Source organism: Ischnura elegans, chromosome 1 (genome assembly GCF_921293095.1).
Source record: "Ischnura elegans chromosome 1, ioIscEleg1.1, whole genome shotgun sequence".
Taxonomy (NCBI): domain Eukaryota; kingdom Metazoa; phylum Arthropoda; class Insecta; order Odonata; family Coenagrionidae; genus Ischnura; species Ischnura elegans.
Window position 1 is genome coordinate 60358710 of NC_060246.1, and position 25891 is coordinate 60384600.

Sequence of the window (25891 nt, forward strand, 5' to 3'; positions counted from 1 at the left end):
TGAATTCGAAGAATTAGATTTATGGTAAAAGATCATCTTATTCCACTTTATTGAATCAAAACAAAACCTTATGAATGCTGCCGCTCCATTGAAAGTTTGAGATATCATCACGTTTAACGAATTAATAAAGCGAGGAAAGGCCGATACTGTGCAGTCACCAAAGTGATAGGATGCAAGCGGCGACTGACGTCATTAAGGTCCCACGCATGACTCCGTGAAAGTGTATTTCCGATTATTGATTTATCGTTTTTCAATCGAAAAATTCCAATAGAACACATTTAAATAGAACTTAAGAGAGGCAAAAACAAATTTCTATTAGATTAACCATTATTAGTGAATCACTTCATGCACTCACACATTTTTTTTCAAGATTTCGGCCGAGTTAAACAGTTCGAAGTCATTTAAAGAGAAAAAAATGTTGATAAAATTGTGTACGTGTAAAAATGATATTCATTACCATGGTTATTGCAACTTAATCCCACGTAGTAACTCATGACTCCATTTCTTAAATACACCAGGTTGGACATCGGAAGTAATTTATAAATAAATGTCATATTTAACTGGAGGTTGTTTGGTAGAAATTTGAACACCAATGATTCAATTTAATTCAATTAATTTATTATCGTGGGCCTTTCTTGCCCATGAGATATTTCATAATAACACTACTATTCAGGAAAATCATCCATAGAAGCACAAAAAAAACTACGACAGCAAGGCTCAGTAGGTGCAAATATGAAGAAAAAAGAAAAAACAAAGGAATGAAGAAAAAAGATATTGACTGATAAAACCTAATATGTGGGTACTAATAATGCCTACTTGAAACTCTGCTCACTCTATCAACTGATGTAGTGTCTACGGCCCCACAACTCGTGGCGTTGTCCTTATATATCCGTCCATTTCCTTGATATCCGGCGGGATTACAGCCCCTGCCACTCGCTTCTCCTGAAACTAGACGTGGAAGTGGATGAAAAATAATTAGCGAGGGAGGAGAGAGGAGGTGAAGGCTGTAAAAAATCGGTCTTGAAGCGCGGGAGAGGTTATTACGTGTGTATTGCGCGCACATGCGGGACGTCAATGGAGGGGCGCGGGAAGGCGCGGAAAGGAGGCGGCGACGGACCAATCATAAGCCTTTGCCCCGCGCGTTTAAATAGCGCCCGTGAGCCGCCTCCGACCCCACACCTCAACCGGCGAAAGTTGGCTGAGGTCTAGTGAGGAACCAGCGACCACATCCTGTCCGGAGTCGAGAACCAATCTCCCGAGTGTGAACAAGGGGCCGCGTCCGCTCTCCTTGCCGCCTGAGACCCAGCGGCGCAGCCGAGAACGACAGACCGCAACGCAGGACGTCTAACAAAGCGGATTCTGTCTCCAAACGGAGAAGGTAAACACGACTATTTTTTCTTTTATTACTGAGCATACGGAGATCTGTCTCATGTAGATTTATCATGGCCTTAAATGATACGCATTTAAGTTTTATTTTTGTTTCCCCAAGTGTGGGTTCACTGGTGATTATGTCTGAATAAAGGGAGTTTTTTCAGGCTTAATATCATGGAATTTTAACACATGAATAAATTAAAAACTATTAGCAATTTTACAAAAATAATTTAATCCCACGACCGGTTTCCACTTATTTTGATTACCTTCGTGTCGTGAAATTGAAATACTTGTGTCGAGTTAATAAAGAAAGTGACGGTACTTTCTCAAAAATTTATTGAGTAAGGTACAACGCGTTTCGATACTTAAGCCATTCTCAAGTACAGTGTATTGAGAATGTACTCCAGTACGGAAAATGAATCCAGTGTGAAAGAATAACCAAATGGTTGAAACGCGTTGTACGTTACTCGGAAAAGTGCCACTCCTATTTAATTAACTCGGTTGCCCTTCCCCTATGTATATCGTCTGCCTCAGTTACTTCTATTGGCGGCAAATTGCCATTAATTTTTGATTTATCAATCAGACTCGAGGGTATCCTAGAGTGTGATGTTCGGGAGGATGAGTGTAGCCCAGTGGGAGCTGAAGTTCTGACTTAAGGGTCCTGAGTTTCAATCCCGGGTGATTCCTTCAGATATTCCCAATAAAAATAGTCGAAGTTCAACGATGTGGCCTAGGGAAGGGAACTCACCTTGAATATGCTCTTTTGTATTCTCTGAATAAATTCTCACCCTGAATGTATTCTCAGTCTCGCGGCTAAACCTGTGTTCTTCATTTCCGAATTCAATTTTTCTGTTCAAACCAACCGTCCGATTGAATCATTGAGCCAGTGATGTCAGTTGATCCTATTCAATCCAGGTCAAGCACTGCATTTCTGCCCATAAGTACCATAGCACACAAGGTTCGTCATCTAAAGGGCATGATGCCATTTACGCGTACTGTGACCCCTTGGCGAAAACGATTATTCAGGCACACTCTTTTGATGAAAAGGTGATTTCATTTTGATTCAGGTCGCATATTCTGCAAATAAGAATCCTCTAAATAAATCGAACAATGTATGCATAAAAAATATTGTTTTCCTGCTAAACAATAATTTTTGAGTGCAAGTGTGCAGTAGGGTTTCTACTTTCCATCCCTATAAATGTCCCAATTAAGATTCATGGACTTTTTTTAATCGAAGAAGTAGAAGAATTTTTGAACAAATAAATTTAAGTAATGCCACGATTTTTATCATTAATGAAGTTGATTGTAGCAAGGTCTGATACTTTAAACTTATTTCACTTAATATAAAATTCCGAGTGGTGAATTACAATGACATGGAATGGTTACTCCTGTAAGGCAAATGTTCTTCAGCGGTGAAAACACATTAATCCTGTTGTAAACAGCATTGCAATTGCAGCTCTGACCGCAACATCTATGTAAGGTTTTATTATCACACAATACCCCTCTGACGCCACTATTATGGACAATTTTCGGAAAGTCTTCTCAGACCGTAAGTGATTCGATAAATTCAGCTTCTCTCTCCATTTTCGAGTGAAAATGTGTACTTCTTGCAAATGGTACAAACGTCTTGCAGATGGTACAAACACTGCAACAACGAAAGCTGTTATCGTGAGTCATTGCTTATATCAATTGTTTACTTCAAGTCAACTGTGATGGAATTTCTTATAATCATCTTCTGTTTTTATGTTATCCCGATACTTACTATCACTCACATCTCGTAAACGTTTTCCCGGAATATGGACCCAGAACTCCTGTTAAAATACCGGAATAGTGAAGGGTATTATAAATTTCTATCATAATTACTCCATTTAAAAATATCGCACACCCTTTCAACCAACCAAGTTAAATATATAAAAAATTCCGGTATTATGTAATTCATAACTCCTAGCGGCTATCATTGATTGAACCATTTAGGTTAAGCATTTATCAGTCCCCCTAATCTTATATATCTCTTTTGCCTCTATTCTACACTATTTGCGCCAAATTTCGAATGACTCATGCAATATAACATTCTTTTCTATGCTGATCAGCGAGTCGATCGTCGATACAGGTAAAGAAGGTGAATTTGAGCAAGCGTACAAAATATCATGTAATACATCTTCAGCCGGTATTCTTATTTAGGCCAAGGGCAGTGTCTCTCTTAATTTTCCCCAACTATGTCAGTCACTCCTCGCCATCTCTGAAATTTCGCGTCTCGGTGGGTAAGAATATCACGCCCACTTTGTCACACCCGAGACGTAAATTAAGGACAAAAGCTTCTTAATTTGTGATTTGTGACCCCTAGCAAACCCACAGCCGATAACTAACAGGGATTCATATAACATGGTTACATATAGAAACAAATGAAATATAGAACCATAGATGAATCTTTATCAAAATGCCGCAATGATTGGTAGATGGCATTTGGAAAAGACTAAGTTAAAGGATTACTTTAGAGATCCCATTATAAGCAAATATACGAATAAAAAAAGAAAATTAGCAAATATGTTCACGAAGTAATTGCAATCAAACAAAATGGTGAATTCATTGGACAATATATGAAAAATATTGGAACATAGTATAGTAGCAAGTCATTCCTCGACTATGACGAAAGTAATTGACACATTTGCTCAACTGAGAATGATGCGTAATGAATGTATCCTCTGATTATGTTACCCTCTTGTAACTGTATTGGATTTCAAACATCATTTATTTCAGAAACAGTTCATACAGCTGGGTACTCGACGTAACCATTTATTTTACCCTCCGTAGATACCGATTAGTTTCCGGAATGGTGCCTTATTTATTTCACGGGTATTTATAGCATGGCATGGAAGCTAACTTTCACTATTAAGAATATCTTCACCAATTTAGGTGACATGAAATAGGTATCTCACTAGATGGTAATCGTTCGCGAGTGAGAAACTATTATAAAAAAATTCTCACAGGATTCATGTCAGCTTTAATTTATAAAAAAAGAGCGAAAAATACTTAACGAAAATATTTACAAGAGCACATAAATGGAAGTATAAATTTTGACAGGATAAATAGACATTGAAATTCTCATAATCTAAAACCTCTGCGGCCCGACAAAATAAGTACAATGCAGTAATTTACTTCAAGTAAATTTGAATGTGGAGAAAATGAGGCAGGAAGTGTATAGATCAAGTTATTTGACTAGAAATCTTTACAAGACCCGGAAGTTGTTGCTTCTCGTATTGTAAAAATGGAGACATTATCGAGAGGACTATGAGCCACGCTCTGAATTATGACTTGATCTTTATCTTTAGATCTCCATTGTGTGTTTTTGCCATATTTACCGCCTAAAAACATTAGAGAAAGTATGCGTCAGGCCATTGTCTACTCCATAAATTCTACCTTCAGTCATAAGTACGAGATTGGCTGCGAACCAACGTGAAATTGATTCGATCCTTTTTTTGTCACCTTATTTCTGGGAGAAGGAAATAAAATCTACCTCGAGTCAAACTGGTATTAAATTGAAATGGCTTTTCATCACGGTATCCCTTTCATTCTTGGAGATGTGAGAAGGAAGCTTTTCTTTTCCAAAAATGGAAACAATCATCCACGTCATTTTGGCTCATTAAACCACTTGAAAGCATCGCAAATTATTCAGATACATGTAGCTCATTCCATTCCAAAAACCACCTATCCCATTGCCAATGTTTAAAAGATCCCATGCAATGGAATTCGTTGAGGTAATAATTAATGTTCCTTGCGTCCTTTTTCTAGTGAACACCCTTATCTAGTAAGTGAATCAGTTACGTTAAAAATACTTATTTTTTACTGTGGAATGGTTATAAGGTTTTCCTACAAATAACAATCAAATTTAGAACAAAATGAAATTCCAAGGTAAATTTTAATTTTCCTCTTCGGAAACTAAGCCTTTTTCGTACACGGCTCGTGTTAAAAGTTTAACCACAAGGAAACAAATGAACTTAATTTTTTTACAATACCAAATCCAGTGGAAAGACAAAATTACCAGTTATGTTTTCCTCTCTCAAACTTCAACCTTGGGGACTACTTATCAATTTATGTCGGAATAAAACAGACTATACCAAGATATTTGTGGGGAATAAATTAATAGTCATGGATATGCTGATCACAAGCCTGCACTCAGTTTCCCATTTTGAGTGTATACTCGTAACCCATAATGATTCTCCTTATGACTCTCATAAAGCCATTCTCATATAAAGAATATTCTAACGCGTTTAATACAAACTCCAAGCAACTTTTAAAGGAGCTGAATAGCGTAGCATCATCAATAAATAATCTTTGAAGACTTTACTCCAATAAGGATTTCTCGTAACACTGGGCTTGTTATTTTGTTCGGAGATGATGGTGATGAGATGAGTAGTATCTCATAACCAAGATAAAGGGATTTTTAATCACCAATCCATTATAAATGTAATTATCTCTGGATGAAGATACCATAAAAAGGAAGAACTTATACTTTTGGGGTTGCACCTGAGGATGCTCAGTCCCTTTCAGTGATATAAAATTCTAAAATAAAAATACACAAATAAATAAAAATTACACAAATGCACCGCTAACAAAATTATTCAGAATATTTAAGTCGTAGGAAAAACCAAGGCTCATTGATAAATCTTCAAGCCCACGACTCTTGAGTAGTTCTGTAATTCAAAGTTTACGAATAATTATTCACTGCACCTGTTATTGATTGGTATACATGTAAAATATGCGATGCCAATCGAGAAATAGACAAATAGGAGACACAAGGAATGAGTAACAGCTATATTGCATGGACAAATTTCCTCACACAGTCTTTGCTCCCGCCAACCCGCCCTTCAGAGAGGAACACCTGACGTCAGTGGGTGGTATAGCTACATAAACACGCATTCCACGCTCATCAATGTTTGTTATAGATCGTTGCGAAACGCAGTGACAGTTGTTCGCGCGCAACGGAATCACCTCTTCCACGACGAGGAAGAACAAACGGCGGCTTTCTCCCGCCCAAATTGAAAAACTCTCGTCCGTTATCCACACTGCGATGCTATCGCCCACGAGTGAGTATTCCCCCATTTCGTGCATTACTGTGGGATGACTCCCGCACCTTCGCCCGGTCATTGCACTCCGAAAACTGTCTCGTCCCCTCTTCTCTCTCCCCTTTGCCATCTCAATTCACACAGACGATCCATATCGTCGCCAAACCGCCCGCATGCGTCGCCGCGTTTTCAAGGTCCGAGGTCAATTGACACACTTATGTTGACACTCTCGTGGTCCAAGGAGCTTTGAAAGAAAGTGGATCTTTCAAACGTGAATGGTAACACGGTAATGGTAACACGACGAGTATGTGTAAAAGATGCTATCGTTCATGCAGAAAAAATATTGACTGTTTAAGTGATTTATATTATTGGATGTATATTTTATTAGGAATGTTTTCTTCGTGGTGCCACCGAATTATGAACGTAAAATAGATCGACCGAGTAAGTAATGAGGAAGAGTGGGAGAAAAGAGAGGTATTCTAAAAACCTTAAGGAGAAGACAGGACGACTTGGTTGGCTATATTATGAGGCATGATGGCCTGATGAAAACAATCATGGGAGGACAAATGAAAGGGAAGAAGGGAAGGGGACGGCCCCAAATTAGTTACGTAGGATAAGTTATACAAAGTGAAAAAGAGAATAAATACATCGCTGTGAAAAGGCTAGCGGATAGAAGAGAGTCATGGAGAACTGCGTCAAACCAATCTTGGAATTGTAGACTAATGATTATGAGTGATATTTTCAAAGTCTGTGAGTTATTGCGATAACTCAAACATGAAAACGGGCTTTTCTATGCCTAACACGTCAAAAGAAACCTTCCCTATCACTTATAAAAGAAAAATATATAGTCTTGAAGCTTCAGACCACTTCATTAGTGACATTTTTATAACACGTAAGCTTTTACGGTAGTTTTAATGTAACATAAAGTTTATTGAGCGCCTACTGGGTCAAATAAAAAATTCTGGTGCATTAATTATAAATGGAACTCCTGCCTCACATAATTCATGGAGTAGGTATACTTCATTTTTAAGCATAACTATTACTGAGTATCGTTACATTCAGTGTATCTCATTACGAATTTGATACTGATCGAGATCGACTACATAAATGGCTGTTTTATCTACCGAAAAATATTTATATTTACATACATACTAAATAATAATAGGCAGGCTGTGGAACTATTTTAACAAGTGAGGGTTAGTGGCAATCGTACTACATTACTCATTTATTATATTTGTAAATACTGAATACAATTACACAAATATTCAATGCAATGTGAATGTTCAATACAATTGTACGCTCAATAAAGCATTTCCGTGTGTATAACATTATTTAAATTGCCCAACAAGAAGGGTAGTTTGACAAAATGTATTCAAAAGATTAGAAACGTCCAGAGGATTCTATAGTAAGACAAGTGCCTCCTTTACTTACCTTCATCTTAAAAAAAGATATGCCTTTTACTAGAGTAACGTGGACGGATTTATTCTAACATCAAACAAAATACAAATACTAGTAAGCTTTGAGATTCGATAAACCTTCCCCGGCATGAATTATAACTTGGGGATATTATGAGAAGGTAAAGAGGTGCTTCGTCTCCCACGCCGTTCATTTTTATGATAAACACAATATATTTTTTAAACTAAAGAAAGTATATATGTTTAAAAATGATTCGTTAAAAAAATATTTTCATGCGGTTATAATGAAGCCACATAATAACGTTGTGATAATAATAGCCTTACAGTCAATGTCGATGACTTTTTTGATCAATCATGAAGATAATTGATAAGTTTGTATTTTTTCCGGAAATTATTCATTCACCATCAGAAAGGGTAGACATCCCATTTCCTCTCCTTTATCATCAAATGATTACGCACTCCTATCAGCCATATTACCCCATCAAAACATCACCCATTAACTTTGATTTTGGTCCGAGCGATTGACCTAGATCTAAGGAGAAAATGTGACCGAATGACTTTCCTCGCAGCGAAAGTGAAACTTTCACTCTCGCCCTTGGTGCACTCACGGAGAAAAAAAAACAATTGAGAAACGAATAAAATTAGTCGAGATATGGTCAGGTTGAGGTCATCACAATGCTTGTACCCTATAAGGAACCCCCCGAGTGGTCAAAATTGGAAAACTTGTTATAGCCGTTTTCCGTCTACCTTCCCAGAATCGTACGTACGTCCGCACATTTTTCCTCCTATCCAAGCCATTGCGGCAACAGTCTCCCCCGGTCGCAATAAATAACAGCTGTTTATTTGCACTTTCCTCAAGTTTCGGTCTATTAGGCCATAAGATATTCACACTACTTTGTTAATATGAAAGTTCACTCCTACCATCACATAATAGAGGTTAATTCCTTGAAAGTCTGACGTTTAGAAACCACAATAGGCTATCTACCGGTTTAGGCTCTCGACCAGGCGTATTTTTTTCGAGAAAAATTACTCGTTTGAAAAAAATACTATCATAAAAATTTCAGGGTATTTTGAGCATACATTTCCAAAAATTTCCAACAAATAAGATACAAAAATATTACATCCGTAAAATATTGAGGTGATTTTTTTTTTCAAATTTGGGAAACAGTCTATTACTGCAAAGTATGAACTTTATTTACCCTGAAATTTTCAATATAATGGCAAAAGTTTGAAACGACTCACATACCACAATTAATACATGTGCTGCAGTTTAGATGCATATCCTTAATATCTATCTGATTAATAATTAAATTTTAAATCCCGGATTCTTTCCCTATACACAGTGAATGAATAAAAAATTTCACCTTCATACCAAGTGACAAGGGTCTAGTCCTCCAACCGCCTACGGATAGAAGTAAATCTCTAATAGTGTCATATCCTGGCCTTTCGTCTTGGCAGAAAAGTAAAGATACGCGTATAGAAACGTACGGATTTAATTTTTTCCGTGTCCACGAAGAGTACACTTTTTACTTTTCCATAGTAATATTACTGGGACCATCCTTTGAAACCGGCAAAAAAAGTGTTGAAACAGTTTGGGTATTAAAATTAAATACTGTGGAAAATTAAGTAGTCCATTATTCAGTGCAATGGAATTTCACAAGTTGAAAGACGAATTTGTCCATATAATTTGTCTTCACCAATGGTATTTTTGTTTAAATACAACGTAAAAACCATTTTTGACATATAATTACAAAAAAATCTTCAGTACAATTTTACTCACGTTCGAGATTGACACATTGGTATAGTGAATGAGGGTGTCTATTTTCACGCCGAGTTGACATGGGCATCTTATCATTTAATCAACTCCAAAACAGTAGAGGCTTATTGCAAATTTATAGATTTCCTCCGCTAAAATGCTACCTGTATGTTAATAGCAATGGTATTTTCAGTTTCTGTTAGCAGCAGGTACGCCATCATGACGCTAAAATGGACTATGTCACCCGCCTTCAGTGAGTGTCCTGAAATATCTAGATTTCGTCCACTTACTACAGTCTTAGGCCGAGCCGAGGTACCCGGCTGTGATGAAAGGTCCTCTACCTTCCTTTATTCTATTATTAATACCACTTTCTTTGAAATCACTCGATCCAAGAATAGGTTGATTTGCCCAACGAAGGAGTAAACTTAACGTTGGAAAGGGATAATAAATAAATATGTCAATGAATGTTTTATTTAAGGTGGAGAATAATTTATTATGATGTCACTTATTAGGTAATAAAATTTATGAGGTGTAGAGAATATAATAGAATGAATTGCGCTGTTTACTTGTTATCATATTTTAGACTCTTATTGGGAACATCAAAGTTTTAATTTAGTAGAAACATGTTGGTGTAAAAATAAAAAAAAATATGACTTCAATATTGCTCATTTATCAACAAGCAAAATGAATAAAAGTTGGTCAACAGCAGCCGTTTTAAGTTTTTTTTTAAAGTACACGAAGAAAAGCAATTCTAAACGTGGCATGGATAAGGAGCACACCCTATCACTTTAAATGTCATAATTTCACAAATCCTACGGTACTGTAAAACTTTCTAATGAACGAATGATTTTTTTTCCTCAACCAAGGTACCGAATGAAATTATTTTTTGCTATGCGCCTACTTATCTTTCCGAGAAAGAGAAATCCATCAGGGTTAATGTACTTTCGCGGTAACGGTTGAGAGACTCCTAGCAAAAAAAACGCATTTTTCGGTGGATTGTGTCATATCTCAGCTTTCACGCCCAGACAATTGTTATTGACCGCATTCTGGCACTGAAGGGATGTCATTGGTAGCAATGCCCGATGGCCGATTTGCATGGCGGCGTTATAACAAAAACAGATTTCGCAACAACTAGAGAATCCGAATTCTTTCACATCATTCCCAGCCAGGATTTGTTGTCAAAGTCGTAATCTAATTCCAGATAGAAATCCATTCCATATATCCGCATGTCATTGTTGTGATTCTTTGCACAGTATCGCACATCTCAAAGCCTTGGTTGAATCAGGTTCGTAATCATTAAATAAAATTACAATTAAGCGATTACCTAAGCCAATATTTATTGTGTAATGTTCTGAAATTGTTTCATGCATTTAACTATAAGTATGTATAAAGTTTAAAGATAAAAAAATAACTTTATAAAAATATGTTGAGTACACGTAATTCAATATAAAATACTAATTGTAAGACACGGTACAGAATGATTGGACTTCAGTACTTACATTTTTCCAACAATATCCAAAATTTTAAAACAGAATGGATATGATTAATTTGGTAAATACCGGAAATTATACGCACATTACAGTTGTTTAATTTTTATTTCACTGTCATGGCCATCCGCTAAGTGTCCCACTTAATATAAATGCGATTATTCCATACCCATTTAAATCGCAGTCACATCGGAAATGTTTTAGGAGGCGATTACCGGTCTGGGCTCAGCAACATTTCAATGATAGAATTCACAGGGTTGATAGAGTACGGTGATCACCACCAAATCTGAACATCTTTAATGATCACATTTCAATATTCCTGGCCATTTCCACGGAATGGTTAGCTTTCGTTACTATCTTACATAACTCTATAACTTACATTCCCTTACCTCATATTCCGTGTCACCTTTTCTGCCATTCTATGCGGTGACAATGGAGAGCGGCTCTAAAGAATTTTTAACTGAAATGCAATTTACCACTTTTTTTTAGCTCAAGCGGAAAATTGAATTTAATTCAACAACATATAATGGAACAGTTCCGCCACACAGACCTTAGCCCTTTAACTTAAATTTCTTTCAAACCTAGTTATTAACCATTCTCTGCATTTTGTATCACATTTACAATACACTACACTCATTGCTAGTTATTTCTAAAAGGCACAATCCTTCCTCTCTGACGCATGGTGTATCAGATATAATACACCCCGTCGTAATACTATGCGGTTCTCGAAGCAGCCAGAAGGTGCCAAAGGCGATCAGCTTTCAACTTATGCTGTAGGAAGTCAGCTCCCCGCATGAGAAACAAGGAGGAGGATTTAACCGAGTGATATCTACATTTACAATAAGTAAAAGTACGGGTGCCAATGAGATGTTTTTAATGATTATGTGTATCATATGTCTATCACATATCCATTTAATGTCAAAAGTGTCTATAACATATGTTGTCTGTTTAATATGCAGCATATGTGATATATATTAAAATTTACCTTATGAATTAAAAAATAGCAGAAAAAAGTTATTAAAATGTAGTAATTGAAATGTTCCGGGATATATTTCATAATGAAATTTTTTTTACACTACTTAAAAATCATGCAGTTAAGTGTTAAATAAGCTTCTTTTCATCACACCAACGCAACGATGTTGCCTTTGACTGAATATCAATCTAATAATAACTACACACCTTTTTCCTCGAGAGGGCGAGAAGATGAATCCAACGACAAGGAAAGTAGTATTTTTTATAATGGGTGATCAATACCAATAAATCGTTGGGCTGGGATACAGCGTTTGAAACTCCTATAGTACTTCTGATTTCAATATTTGCCAGCATATCCGTTGACAGTGATTTTATGGAATACCGTTGTCGGAGATAATTCTAACGTCATTGAATAATGAGATGTGACCTCATCAAAAATGTATAAATCAACGAGGCAGAAACGTAAAATGCATCTCGTATATAGTGGCCCGAGTTCAAATCTCTGCGGTGGCATAGAATATCCAGAGACTGCCCGATCCCTGCTTTGATGTTCTGTGGAGGACATTTCCAGCGCAACACTACGTCCGTTGGATGGGACGCTAAGCCGTGGTCCCCTTGGCGCTTGCCGTTAAGAGCAGGCTAATGCCGACGCCGGATTTCTCTCCACCCTACCTTCCCTTGCCCTTCCCTCATGGCGCAAATGACCTCATCTGTCGGTCGCTTCCTCCAAATATCTTCTCCGTAGTAGTCTGAGGTCACAAGGAGATCCACTCGCATGCCAAATTGCTCCCGACCCCCGTCAAGGATAGCAATGTGGCTGGGATAGTCTTTGCGTTGTGAGATGCATCCTTAACACGTCCACCACAAACATCTGTGTTATTGTGATTACGCCATGCGACTACTTAAGAAAGCGACACTCCGCAAAGCCCCAAGGTCAGGAAAAAAAAACATTCCATTCCCTGTGACCGTCCGAGGAGGAGATAGCAACTCGTTCTGGCATTGATTCCAAGATTATATATGGGAAGAGCATGTTTAAGTGTAGGTGTCCGTGTCTGAACGATATCTTGAGGTTATAATTACCAACGACGAGGCACAGCAGGGATAGAAATGCACTCATGCCGCCAACCAATCCTAAAGTTCAATATCCAGCGGTTTCCAACCCATAGAAGAAAGCAGAAACCTTCCACTTACCTTACGTGCTAGCCGTCCTCAACTCTTACTGCACTTTCCATCACTTTTCACTCTTCCTCGACGCCTAGCTAATTTCCAAATTTAAATATTTTTAAGTGAAAATATTTTTGGAACACATCGAGAATTGCATAAGACTCAAATTTGCGCGATTCCCTTCAACGTGCTTCGCTATCAGCATACTCATTCATTGGCAATTCTTTGACTTGTCACCCCCAATTATTTGTCCAGCGAACTACTCCCGATGGCCTTATCACTCACCTGTGGTACGCGGATCACCAAAAGAGTTTGAAAACACCCCTCCATGTATAGATACAGCAGGCCCCATCATTACGACTGAAGGACGATTTATAGATAAAATAGCAATAAATTTTAAATAAGCGTTGCACTAAAAAATATTTTCACGGCTTTGGGGGGCTTGTAGAAAAAATTCTTATGAAGAACTAACCGCACACACTACTTATATTGAAATTGATTTCTTAGATACCTCAGTGTATTTTCCAGCGTTCACTCCTCCTTTCCACATTATATCCATGTTATTTTTCATCCCCAGATATCTTCCCCCATGAATAATAGTATGAATTGAAAAAACACGGGAAAATCGCATGTAAAACTTAAACAAAAGCTGCGTTAGTGCGCGTTATTGAAAATTCACGACCATTTTCCCGTCAATTCAAACTCGACTGAATCCCACGCGAATTTTTGTAATATTTTTTTCTGCGAATGCCACCATTGATGTATGAGTGCTGAAATCTCACTTTAAGTGCACTTCCACGGATAATTTATTGCTTTTATTTTCTTTAATCCAGCCTTCAAGATGGATTTGGCATGCGATTGGAACTGATTTTGCGCGCACCTGAAAAAAAATTGTTTCAACCCGTACAATATATCGTCAGTTATGCATTTCTACCCCTTATTTGTCAAAAAAAAAACATTTTTGACGATGGTGCTCTGCAAACCGATTCCTTGTCAGGAAATAATGACGATTCAACATACGGTGGAAACTGCTATAGGGTCAGTCCAGGTCCTCCGGAACGAACTGAGATCGCTAAGCGTAGGTCTAGATATGGGCATACCCAGCGAGGGGCTGGAGGGGGCAGCCCCCCTAGAAGCAAAAATCACAAAATTCTTTCAGAAAAATCAGGAATGGATTGAAACGAAAGTTTCCAACAAATTTTTTTCTTTAAACCCACAAAAAATGAAATTAGTATTGAACATACAACTAAAATATTTTTTTCAAGCAAATAATTTTAAAAAATAAAAAAGCGCTGTTATATTTTTCTTAAAATGTTGGTTTCATTCATCTCTTCTATGCTTAAATGTTACAACTTGAACAACCATGGCTTGCCTCCTCCGTTTAGTATTGATCCTGGGTACCTACTTGGGTCTAGTGTATCTATATGAAGAAGAATAAGAGTCATTGCAATTAAAACCCCACGGGGACACGTGGTAGGACACAAAAAAAGTGAAAATTTCAGTTCCACACGCGCTGATCGAAAGGCAGGTCCAGTTACATTAACTTCATCCCTAGTGCATATTATCTGAAAAGAACATTTTTTCATGCTTATTAATCGTACTTAATTAATTTTTATTTTTATTCTATAAAATGGCGTTAAATAATAATGAAAATTATTGTTTTCCTGTCATACTCACTCTTTGAGAAAATATCAACAGCGATTGTATCATTTACAGGAACAAAATTAAAATTCATTGTATTCTTACTGATTCTTTTTTCAAAAGGTAATTTGCAATTGTAATTACTTAATTACAATTTTCCAGTGTAATTAAAATTGAGTACAATTACATTTCTTCAATGCATTTTCCATCACTAATACTAATCACCGCGGCAGTTTTCGTGCCCTGGGGAAAACTGCCGAATTTTCTCGATCACCCTCTGGCCCGTGAATTCAGAGAAAGGCTTAAACAACTAATCACGCGGAGGCGGAAGTCGCTGTCGGACTGCATAAACGGGTCTCAATTATGACGGTGTCGAAACAGAAATTCTTTCCCGATTAAATAATTTAATAACTACAAAAACATATGACTTCGTAGGTAGGAAAGCGCTCTGGTGTAAAGATATGTACGCCAAGTGAAGAAATTCGTGGCTGAAAATAATTTCGCTTGACCCGGGTATCCTGATTTCCAGTCTCGTACCACCACCACCAGTTACCACCAACAGTTCACCATTCTTCAAAAATATTACCTTAGAGAGTGCACCGAACTGCTAGGATAATATTTTCACAGTGAATCCATACCCTTAATAAGGGTTTTTATCGCAGTTAGTTATTTCGTATTGACCCTCAGTGTAAGAATAGTCTAGATTGAGTGATATTCGGATTGTGCGCTTGAGGCCAAGATTGAAATGGAAAAAAACAAACCGCGTATTTCTCCACCCTATAAATATAAATTAGGCCATATCAGTGAGCCATGGAGCCAATGGTCTTCTCAGTTTCATTCCCCATTGTTGATCAATAATAATGACCTCTTTCAACTCCTACTTAAATGATGTCGCAAATGTAAGGAAATATTCGTTCCATCATTTGACCAGGTGTAGATTCTAATAAAAAATTCAGTTAAAATGTTATTCTGAGGAGAATTTACGAGAAAGAAAATCTTAGGTTATGGCACTTAATTTGAATCGCAGTTATCTTTCATTTCACCTCTGGTCATGAGCTCTTGTAACTGATATTCATTTCGCTGATAGTCATCAGTGGGGCACGTTTTTAATTTTCATTTTCTAGCTTACGCTGTCATACGAGAAACAACTGATTTGTATTTATCTCTTTCAGGTTGAACATGTTTACAAGAAAAAAGGATTGGAGCGGATATGTGATATTATGGCTGTTCATCGCACTCACAACTTTTATATCACGGGCTGAGTCATGGGCTCCATACAGACTCCCCACTCATTTGTCTCCGGAGCACTACACCCTGAAAGTGATCACACATTTGGAGGTAAGAGTGGGACCACAAAAATATTGAAAATTGGACTCAATCAGTAGAAATATACTAACATAAAATGAAAACTTCACTTGGTACCTATAGATTTATATAAATAGATAATAAGAGTACAAGATGAAGTTGGATTTAGCGTTTTCCCGTAGCGTTCCATGAATGAAGGTTTTTCGGGTTCCCTACCGCGTCAAGTTCCCATGGTTGAAGTTTTGAAAGTCAACTCATCAAAACGACCTCATTAAGACTGAGTACAAGCTGCACACTGCGTATTTCTCTGCTGTCGAAGGTCTGTCGCCACTCGTGTGATTAAAGTTAAAACATGAAGTAAAATTAAAAAAGTAAAAATTGAGTGTGCAATAGAATGTGTGAGGTTCGAATGATAAGCATTCAATCAAATACCTTTTTTGAAAGAACATACAATTTCTTAGAGAGTTGCATTGGCTTTCTATATGAAGTTCTTTTTTACACATAATATATGCATGAGTTTAAAATGAAAAACTCGAGAGGATAAGCCAAAATGTCACCACATCTTTCGAAAGTAGAATCGTTGATATAACTCATAAGTCCATGCCAATACATCTTTAAAAAAATATAAAATCATACTGATAGGTTATGAGTGAAATACAGATTTTCTTTTGCGAGTCGAATAAAAATATTTCCAACGTTTTTGTAAACTGAATAAAACGCCTGCCTCAATACACATAAGGTTTTTTAATGTGTAATATCCGGAAAATACCTTTATACTTTCCGTGAAAGTGAGTGGGTACGGAAGGGAGGTTAAGAAAGGAATTCCCGCAGAATCACACAATTTGTGCAATAAATTGGGATTTTATTTCTATTCATTTTCTTACCGCTGTCTATTACGAAGATATAGTTTTGTATTCGAGTATTTTTGATTCCACTTGTTTTCGTTCCTACTCCAAAATTTTGGCGAGCCGCTTCCATAGCATATTGTAAGTAATATCAAGATGATATTTGCATTAGAGACGACTGGAATTATTTTGGCTTTACTTTTTAAACTATACTTGAGGACTTGCTGCATATTTTTATCAGCATGATTAAAAGAGTGATACCATACTGATAAAGGTTATCGAGAAAAAGAAGAAAGTAAAATATTCTAGAAGAGAAAATGCTAAACATCATTAAAATGAAAATATTATCTTCTACTGCAGTATTTTATTCAGCTTGGAGGTATTGTTTAGTGTGAATTTTATAGTATCAACCCGCGAGGTTTTAAGGCAAGAATACCCTAAATAATTTCATATCGATGCGTTAAGTATAATTATTTCCATCGGCTTATAAAATTTGACATCAAAAAATAAAAACAACTGTTATTTCTTTGATTTTTGGTCATTTTCCTCGCATTGGCTCGCATGAATAAAAATATCCTTGCAAGTTTAATCAAATTCAACTGATAGATTTGAACCGTTTCCAGCAGTGACTACCGCGAGAATTCCCGTCGAATTGGCGTGAAATAAATATCATAAACTCACCCACATTGAGACAAAGAAAATGCTGCACGCTATGTTTTTCTTTCTCCTCGGAGGTCTATCGTCACACACGTGCGCGCCTCCTTAAGTCGCCGCTAAGTTCACTCCATGTGCCCACACTAACAACAATGGGATATCATGCACCACGCGCGACAGCAACACCCGTTGATAGCAACGCTCGATAAAAGGACCCTCTGATACCGTTGCTTCCGGGGTGAATTTTTGTCGTAAACTGTATTTTATTTTTCCTGGTTTCCATCCATGTTGCAATCCAGCTGACAGCTTTCTCATAAGGAAACCCAAACAAAGAAATAAGAATTGAAAGTTAGGTGAAATGGGGTACAAAAAATCAGATATTTGGCGGATTTGAACGGTAAAAAATAAAGTATATTTCTAAAAGAAAAAAAATAAAGTGTGCAAATGTGAGGTTTGAATAACAAGTACTCGATCAAATACCGTTTTCGGAAGAATAACAAGTTGCATTGAGAATGAATTTAGAAATAAGCAATTATAATCATAATCATGTATTTGAATTTTACACACGATCCAATAAAACCTCCGAATGCAACGTGCACGTCAACGGTTATACGAAGTATTAGTTTTTGTTAAGGATACAATTGGTTCGAAAAACAATTTATTCCTCTTACTTTGCCAATATTCATTTATAGAAATTTAAAACGAGAATTCCCAATCCTGCGGTGGTTATTTGCTGCACGTAACTTTTTTCCTAACTAGTATGCAAAAACTATATTTACTGCTTATCTAACATTTTATTAGGTCGACTTTACAGATTTTATTAGACTATTTTGACAGTAAGAAGAGTCCACAAAATGGACTACTTAATAGATGCATCATGAGTCACGTTAATTAGTTTTTTTCATTCGCGAAGCAACTACTTTTATTCTTGATAAAGATAATTATTTAGCAAAATGGAAAATAAAATAAATAAAAATATTCAAAGAGAATATCCCCATTCCTAGAATATTTCTGCCGAACAAAAATGCTAGGAAGGTCAAATAGATAAAAATTGCGATAGAATATTTTAATTGGGGAGGATAGAATTTCAACCAGTAGAATTTCAGAGAAATGCCACAAAAACTGTTTCAAAGTAGTCAATAAGTTAATGAGTTTTGAAATGATTCTGTCGAAAATATCAAATAAGGAGTTCAAGATAAATATCGCAGAAAATATTAAAAAATGAAGGCTATACATCTTAGTGAACGAAATATTAAATACCTACCGCATTATTTGAAATACCATGGGAGATATGAAATACCGAGAACAATATTAATTCCGTAGAGAAATGGAATATCGTTGGCCGAGAGAAATTTCACATAAAACGTGAAATATGGCATAGAATACTAAATCCAGTAATAAATACAGCAAATCGTTGAAAATAAAAATTTCCGTGCAGTATTATATGAAATACCGAGAGAAATGTGACACAACGTGTGGAATGTGAAAGGGACACCTTGTTAAATAGAAGTTTATTAAGTTAGAGCCCAGGCTGAACCGTTCATATTTATTGAGATTCTCAGACCCTGAGTTATCGCCTCCGACCCGTTAAATCTTTAAATAAGTACTTCCTAGAGGTGCAATCAAACGTACATTTGGTTAAGGGGTTTACCCCACACCCATAAAATAGATAGCTTTGAAAAGTCCAGTCCCGGACGTGAATTTTACCAACCGTGATACTCTTCCTCTATCACCAATTTATTTCCGACGGGACATTTTCAGAAAACATATTTCGTGATAATTACAAGTTAACAACATTATAAAACTCTGCACGTCATCAATTTTTTTGAAAAGTTCAACTTTGTAGTAAATGTACGTAACAACATTATTGACGCTCAGGCCTGGAATACACGTGGCGCGTAATTTATAGATGAAACTCGGTTAAAAAATAATCACTCTCACACACTGATTTAATCCGAGGGCTCGTTTGGGTAGGTGACGGTAATTATCACCTCAGATAAAGCCAAAGCTCATGTTAATTTCACACATTCACGGTAGGGTGGCCAGTCTCTTGCCCTCGGCAACCTCGCACCCGAGGATATTTTTTTAGGGGTACCGGAAGACTTCCCCCGAGATTTCATTAGTAACCCAAATCTCCACCCACTAAGCACCAATGCTTAATTTTTGAACACATTCTCATTTAGTGATTCAACCTGAGTGGCGGTTTGGATAGGTACATCCATACATATTGAAATTTACACCTGGACCAAGCCTCAGACGAGCGAGTTCAACACTTTCAGGCCAGGGGGGCAGTTCTTTTCCCTGGAGCACCTCGAACGTAGAGCACTTTTTTAACAGGCCCCATCCCGAGATTTGAACTCGAGACCATTCGATCACTTTCCCAACGTTGTTTTCACTCAGCTACTAATCTCCCAGTTTAATTTCATTAGATATACGATCTCAAGTTATTTCGGTGAATTATTTTAGCAAACTGTTCTTGGGTCTCTCTACGTGCATGCAGTAGAAAGTGTAACAAAACGTCAATACATATTAACCCTTAGCTACACGCGCCCGCGACGATAGCACCAGTGCACGCTTGCGGATTTTTTGCCGCACTTAATATTTTTTGTTTCCCTAAATATAGACATTAAAATTTTAGGGTATTTTAACGTAACGTAGGGTATTTTTAAAATTAATTTTTAATTTTATTTTTTGGATTACTTCAAATAATTAAAAGAACTTTAAATATGTTTATATTTCATTTATAAACAAAAATGAAACATATTATTTTTGCGAATTTCTTGATAAATACTTTGAATAATTTTTCTTAAAGAATTGCAGGCGATAGTTTTTCTTGGTCGAGGAAAAAGTACAGAAATTCAATACCAAAGTGTGCCACCAGTGATCTTAAACTTGCAGTGCAGCAAAGGGCTAATTTGAATTTTTAGAATAAAGCGGAAAAATCCCCGCTTTGCGTCTAACTACTAACAATGTAACTAACTAAGAAGTCTGTCATCGTATGTTATTCGGAGGAGACGATCGACAGCTGAGGTCATTTGCGCTATGAGGGAAGGGTGGAAAGGGAAATATGGACAGAAATCCGGAGTCGTCATTAGCCTGCTCGTGACGTAAGCCGCCAAGGGGACAACGGCTTAACGTCCCATCCGACGGACGGAGAGTTGCACTTGAAGTACCAAGCACTCAAACAGGGATCGGGCAGTCTCTCCAGCCGTCTCAACTCTCTCCACCGTCAGGATTTGAACCCGGACCGACTGGGTGGGAAGCTAACACTCTAGCTACTACGCCAATCCGATCCCCGGTCTGCTTTTATCTCCAGGGTCCATTCCATTAGCGTTAACCCTAAAGACGATGTCATATTACGTCATCGAAACGTACAGAGCCCACTCCAAGCCGGGAAGAAAGCCAAAGAATAGTTTGATTTTAAATAAAATTATTAGCCTCGGCAATGAAATTTTCTGTTTAGTTTGTGGAGGGAAGAATTCCTTCCCTTATAACCGCTACCGTTGCCTTAAATCCAACAATACAAAGCGTTGTTTATTTTTTCTCGCAGGATGAGAACACCTCCAGGTTTGAGGGGAGCGTCACGATCAAAGTGCGTTGTCTCGAGAGCAGCCCGAACATCACGCTGCACTTCAAGGACCCGCTGAAGATCGTGCACGATGGCGTGAAGGTATTTGGACCAACGGAAGGAGATGGCGGCGACATCTCCGTGTCGTCGTACAAGGAAGACACCGAAAACGACTTCTACATCATGGAGCTGTCGGAGCCGATGCAGTCAGGAATGACCTACTTAGTCAGCATTCCCTTCCACGGGAAGCTGACGCAGCTCCTCGCCGGTTATTACCTCAGCAGCTACGAGGACTTGGCCACCGGCAAGACCAGGTGAGCAAAATAGCTCGAAATTTTTAGCCACGTGCCAATTGAACTGCCCGGGGAAAACACTCGGCAACTGTGACATAATGATCCAAAAACGCCCGATGTCTAGTGTATAACCTGAAACTAATATTTATTTTATTCTCGCTTAAAATGGCGTAATTGCCGAGCTTCGAAAAGGTAAACTGCTCTTGACTGAAATTTCGTATCACTTTCACCCGTTACTTTTCTAAACCCGATTCTCGGAACATCCAGGAAAAGCGACTCTTGAGTGATTCTTTCTTTTTCGCGGTTGAAATGAAACGAAAGAGCATTCATCAGCGTACTTTCTCATTTCTTTGTAACCTTATGAATATTGGGACATCTCCTGATTGCTGTCTGCGGCTGAATTTTGAGTAAATTGATTTTTAAGGCTTTCTGAGCTCCACTCGTAATTTATGGATAATTTATATCAGAAAACGTCAGCAATCTGTGTACAAAGTTGAGCGTTTTGGATGATTGGTCACAACGGATTGCAATTTGCAGTATAGGCATTTCCTTCCGTCAGAGTTAAGAAGATACTGAACATGTTAGCTGATGAAGGGTATCTGGGAATGGAAATAAATTGCTGTGAACATTTTTAAATGGTATTTGCCAAATTTTTAGCGAAAGACATCAAAAGGGACCACATCGTTAGGTCTCGAGTGAGGGACCTCATACTGAACTATAACTTCTCTTAGCAATATTGCCGCAGCCATGAATCATTTTCGATGAGTTTATTTGGAGAAGACGTGAATTTTGAAGGGCTTTATTCAGAGGGGGTACAAATGAGAAAGTATTTTCCGAGCATCACGGGTGTATTTGAGCCCCTTGACCTCCAAAATTCGCTACGAGCTTGCATCCAGATATCGCTGCGTGATCGAAATTTAGAAAAATCATAAATACCAAGTAATTATAATTATCAATAAAAGACACTTTGTTACTTCCACAATATATGTTTTGACCGGTTTCGGCGGCTGTTACACCATTATAAAGTACAGAAAATATCTTGATAGTGGCGTAACAGCCGGAACCGGTCAAAAATTGAAAAAAACATTTAAATATACTATGGAAGTAACAAAGTGTATGTTATTGATAATATGGAGCCTTTCCCCCACGTACAAGCTTCAAGTTTCGATTTAATACCAACTAAATCTGAAACGAAAGTCTTTTGAACGATTTGACAATACTACGCCCATGTTAACCAGAAATACAATTTTATGAATGAGACTAACCCACTCACTAGACTAGCTCTCCAATATTTCATCAATTCATTATTATTACCAATATTGACGTGGATGATAATGTAAAAAGAGATATGAAATTTAAATAATGATTTGCAAGAAAGCGCTATAGGTACTGTGAAATATAATATGCTCTCAGGACATCCCAATGAAAAACTAAGACACGATATTTAGTTCTATTCGCTTCTGCGTTCTCGACGTTTCAAACATGCTACGTTTACCTTGAATTTATGACCATAAGGAATATTCTTGCGTCTCATAGTTTTGAGTAATGAATGTTAGTATCGCGAAAAATTCCGTACAAGTGGATAACTGAGACAGTTCATATAAAATAATTTGATCATAAAAACTTATGATTTATCTTCAGGAGCGTATGGAAAATGGTGAAATCAACGTAGCTTGTTAAAACTTAGCTTTAACTTTGTGAACCGAATTTTGCTTACGTGGATGAAAATAGACATGGTCGATTTAAGTCGTGACGTCACCTCTCCGTAAAAACGTCATACTGAGAAAAAAGAGGACTTATGCGAGGGTAATAACACAGGCTAGTTCATATTTGAACTTGAATTTAGGTAACATTGAACGTGAATCCGAAAAAGCCACGGTGATATATGATGTAAGCGAACTCTTTGTGATGGATCAATACTGTCATTGCAATACCGCTTTTCAAAGGCAACAATGGATAATACTACTTAGTTTTCAGATTATTGAATTTAGGTCTCGAGCGAAAAGCACCTGTTTCCATTATGTAATTTTAGACAACTTATAAAGCGATCCGTATCAGTGTGTGCAACGGATGTCATTTTAAGTTTCATCATTACCATATTTATCGGCACTATAATCGTGACTACAACTTTCAGACTCCAATCCTTTCACAGACGAATCGCAAAAGCATTGTTCGAAATAATAGGATATTTTATTCCAAATCACTGAAAGCATGAATTATTCATGAAATATGAGCTACGAGTCACCTTGACCAGTGGCCGCTGATTTTTGGGTCAACCAGTTTCAAACGAGTTCGCAAAATGATGCCAATATCCCCGAATGGTTTTGGCTGGAAACTCTTTCGACTATAACCACCGTGACCGCGTAATAATGGTATAGCGATCCAAATCTAAATTTTAAAAACGTCACAAGACGCTGACAGACATAATGTAAAAACTTTAACATGCAAAAAATGTATCATATCACGTAATCTCTAAAGTTCTAAATCAAGGTTGAAATTTACACTGGAAAAGACAAAGCAATAACAAGTGGGATCAAGGCTGTTGCCAGCGAAGGTTCAAGGCCTTCAAACCTCCTCAGGACATTTTTGAGATAGTATTTCCTCCTAACGAACGGAATTTTTTTTGGCCCCGTAAATTTATTTTGGGCAGGAATAACTCATTACCTATTTTTCGTAGCACATAGATCTCACCAGTATCCTATCAATAAATACAATATTATTTCCTAAATAATATTTGACTTTTCTAATGTTATAGGAAATCCTCAAATATCAACAGAGTCTGAAAAGGAGCGAAATCATGGCCCTCCTTTATGAAAGCTCATTAATAGTATTAATCGTTCATATAAATTTGTTTCGCAAAGTTGAAGATATTTTTTGTGTTTAAGCAGTTCACCACTTGCCGCAGCTAAGAGATACCGCAGCTCGTCTTATCCATCAACAAGTGCTCTCCCACATCCTCAATTACATATTAATTTAAAACTTTAAATATCATTGTGTCTCTTTACATAAAATTACTTAACATAGCCTAGCATTGATCTTGACCCCGCTAAAGATATAATTTACAGTGGTGATCCTGCGTGGAGGGAGCTAACGAAGCGGTTAAAAGGACCAAGTTATCTAGGGAGGAGGGATCATAATTATAAGATTAAGGCCCCAAGGCAGCTGACAGAAAGACTAAAATTTTCCTTCCTACATCGGGGGATAGAGGATTGGAATGGCTTACCCGAAGAAATTTTTTCTGAGCCATTTCCAACTCACGCCTCTATATTTACCAAAAGGGTAGATAAAATTGAATTTTGAGGGCTTTGTAATTGTATATTTTTAAAATTTTGTGTTTCTTGTTTTTTTTCTTTGGTTTTAGTATATTATTGTGTAGAAATTGATTTTGAGGGCAATGTAAATGTAGATATGTAAAGTATTTTTGCTGATTTGGTGCTAGGTATACGGGGACATGTATTGTGTAAAAATGGTTTTGTTGAGGGCGTTTTAAAAATTTTGTGGTACTGAGTATTTTGTTTTGCATTTTGGTTTATGTATATTATTGTGTAATAACTTTATGTTACCACCCGACTACATGGTCGACTTGTAACCAATTATTTAATAATAATAATAATATTCGCCACTTGGCCTGACAGCAGCTACTAGCTTTTCCCAAAAGAAGCCATCTCGTAAAAATTATGCCACACCCTTTTGCCACTGAGGTTCGAAAAATAAAAACTATATTTTATTAGCACTCTCTATTTTATTAGCACTCTCACTCTCTCTCACTAGCATGATTATTTCGCCGACATGAAACTCGCTCACCGTGTATATTAGTTGATTAGTAGGCCACCCGGCGTTGCTCGGGAAGTACAGTACCCAGAGAAATGGGAAACTTGCAACTCCCCCTAATGTATCCCACGGTTGACTCAAAATTGAAGTAAGATGGTGAGTGGAAGACGCTGAACAGTAAACAAAGGAAAAAAACGATTTCCGTACACCGCACTCTGGATCAGCTTATACCCCGCTCCACGACGTTGATCATTGTGTGTGTCCGTACGTGCGTAGACCAAAAAAGTCGTGTGAACGCATACCTCAGGTAGATGTTTTGCATATAGAGGAGTGTAGGTGAGTGCAGAATCCTCAGAGCTATGTTTTTCCTTCGAGAGTGTCAAGATATGTGCCGACACGGCAGAATGTTCAACGACAGAAGTTGCATAACGTGACATGACAAACGGTAATGAGAAAACGACGCTAAGGACGCATCGGACACAACCAAAAGTAGCACTATGGGCTTGAGGATCTTGAGATGCAACTGTATATTAACTTTGGTAATAATCTGTGCCGCCGTATGGAAATGCATAGCGGACAGACAAAC

The 25891-nt window shown here is 37.3% G+C and overlaps 1 protein-coding gene across 1 annotated transcript in view; it reads left to right on the top strand.

Moving 5' to 3' along the window:
• The first annotated feature begins 1164 nt into the window (after window positions 1–1164).
• LOC124161504 (aminopeptidase N-like) overlaps window positions 1165–25891 on the top strand; it is a 39773-nt gene continuing 15046 nt past the window's right edge. The window contains exons 1-3 of the mRNA XM_046537845.1: window positions 1165–1378; window positions 16042–16207; window positions 21224–21555. Coding sequence (XP_046393801.1) covers window positions 16049–16207; window positions 21224–21555 — 491 coding nt within the window. The 5' untranslated portion in view covers window positions 1165–1378; window positions 16042–16048. The remainder of the gene's footprint in view (window positions 1379–16041; window positions 16208–21223; window positions 21556–25891) is intronic.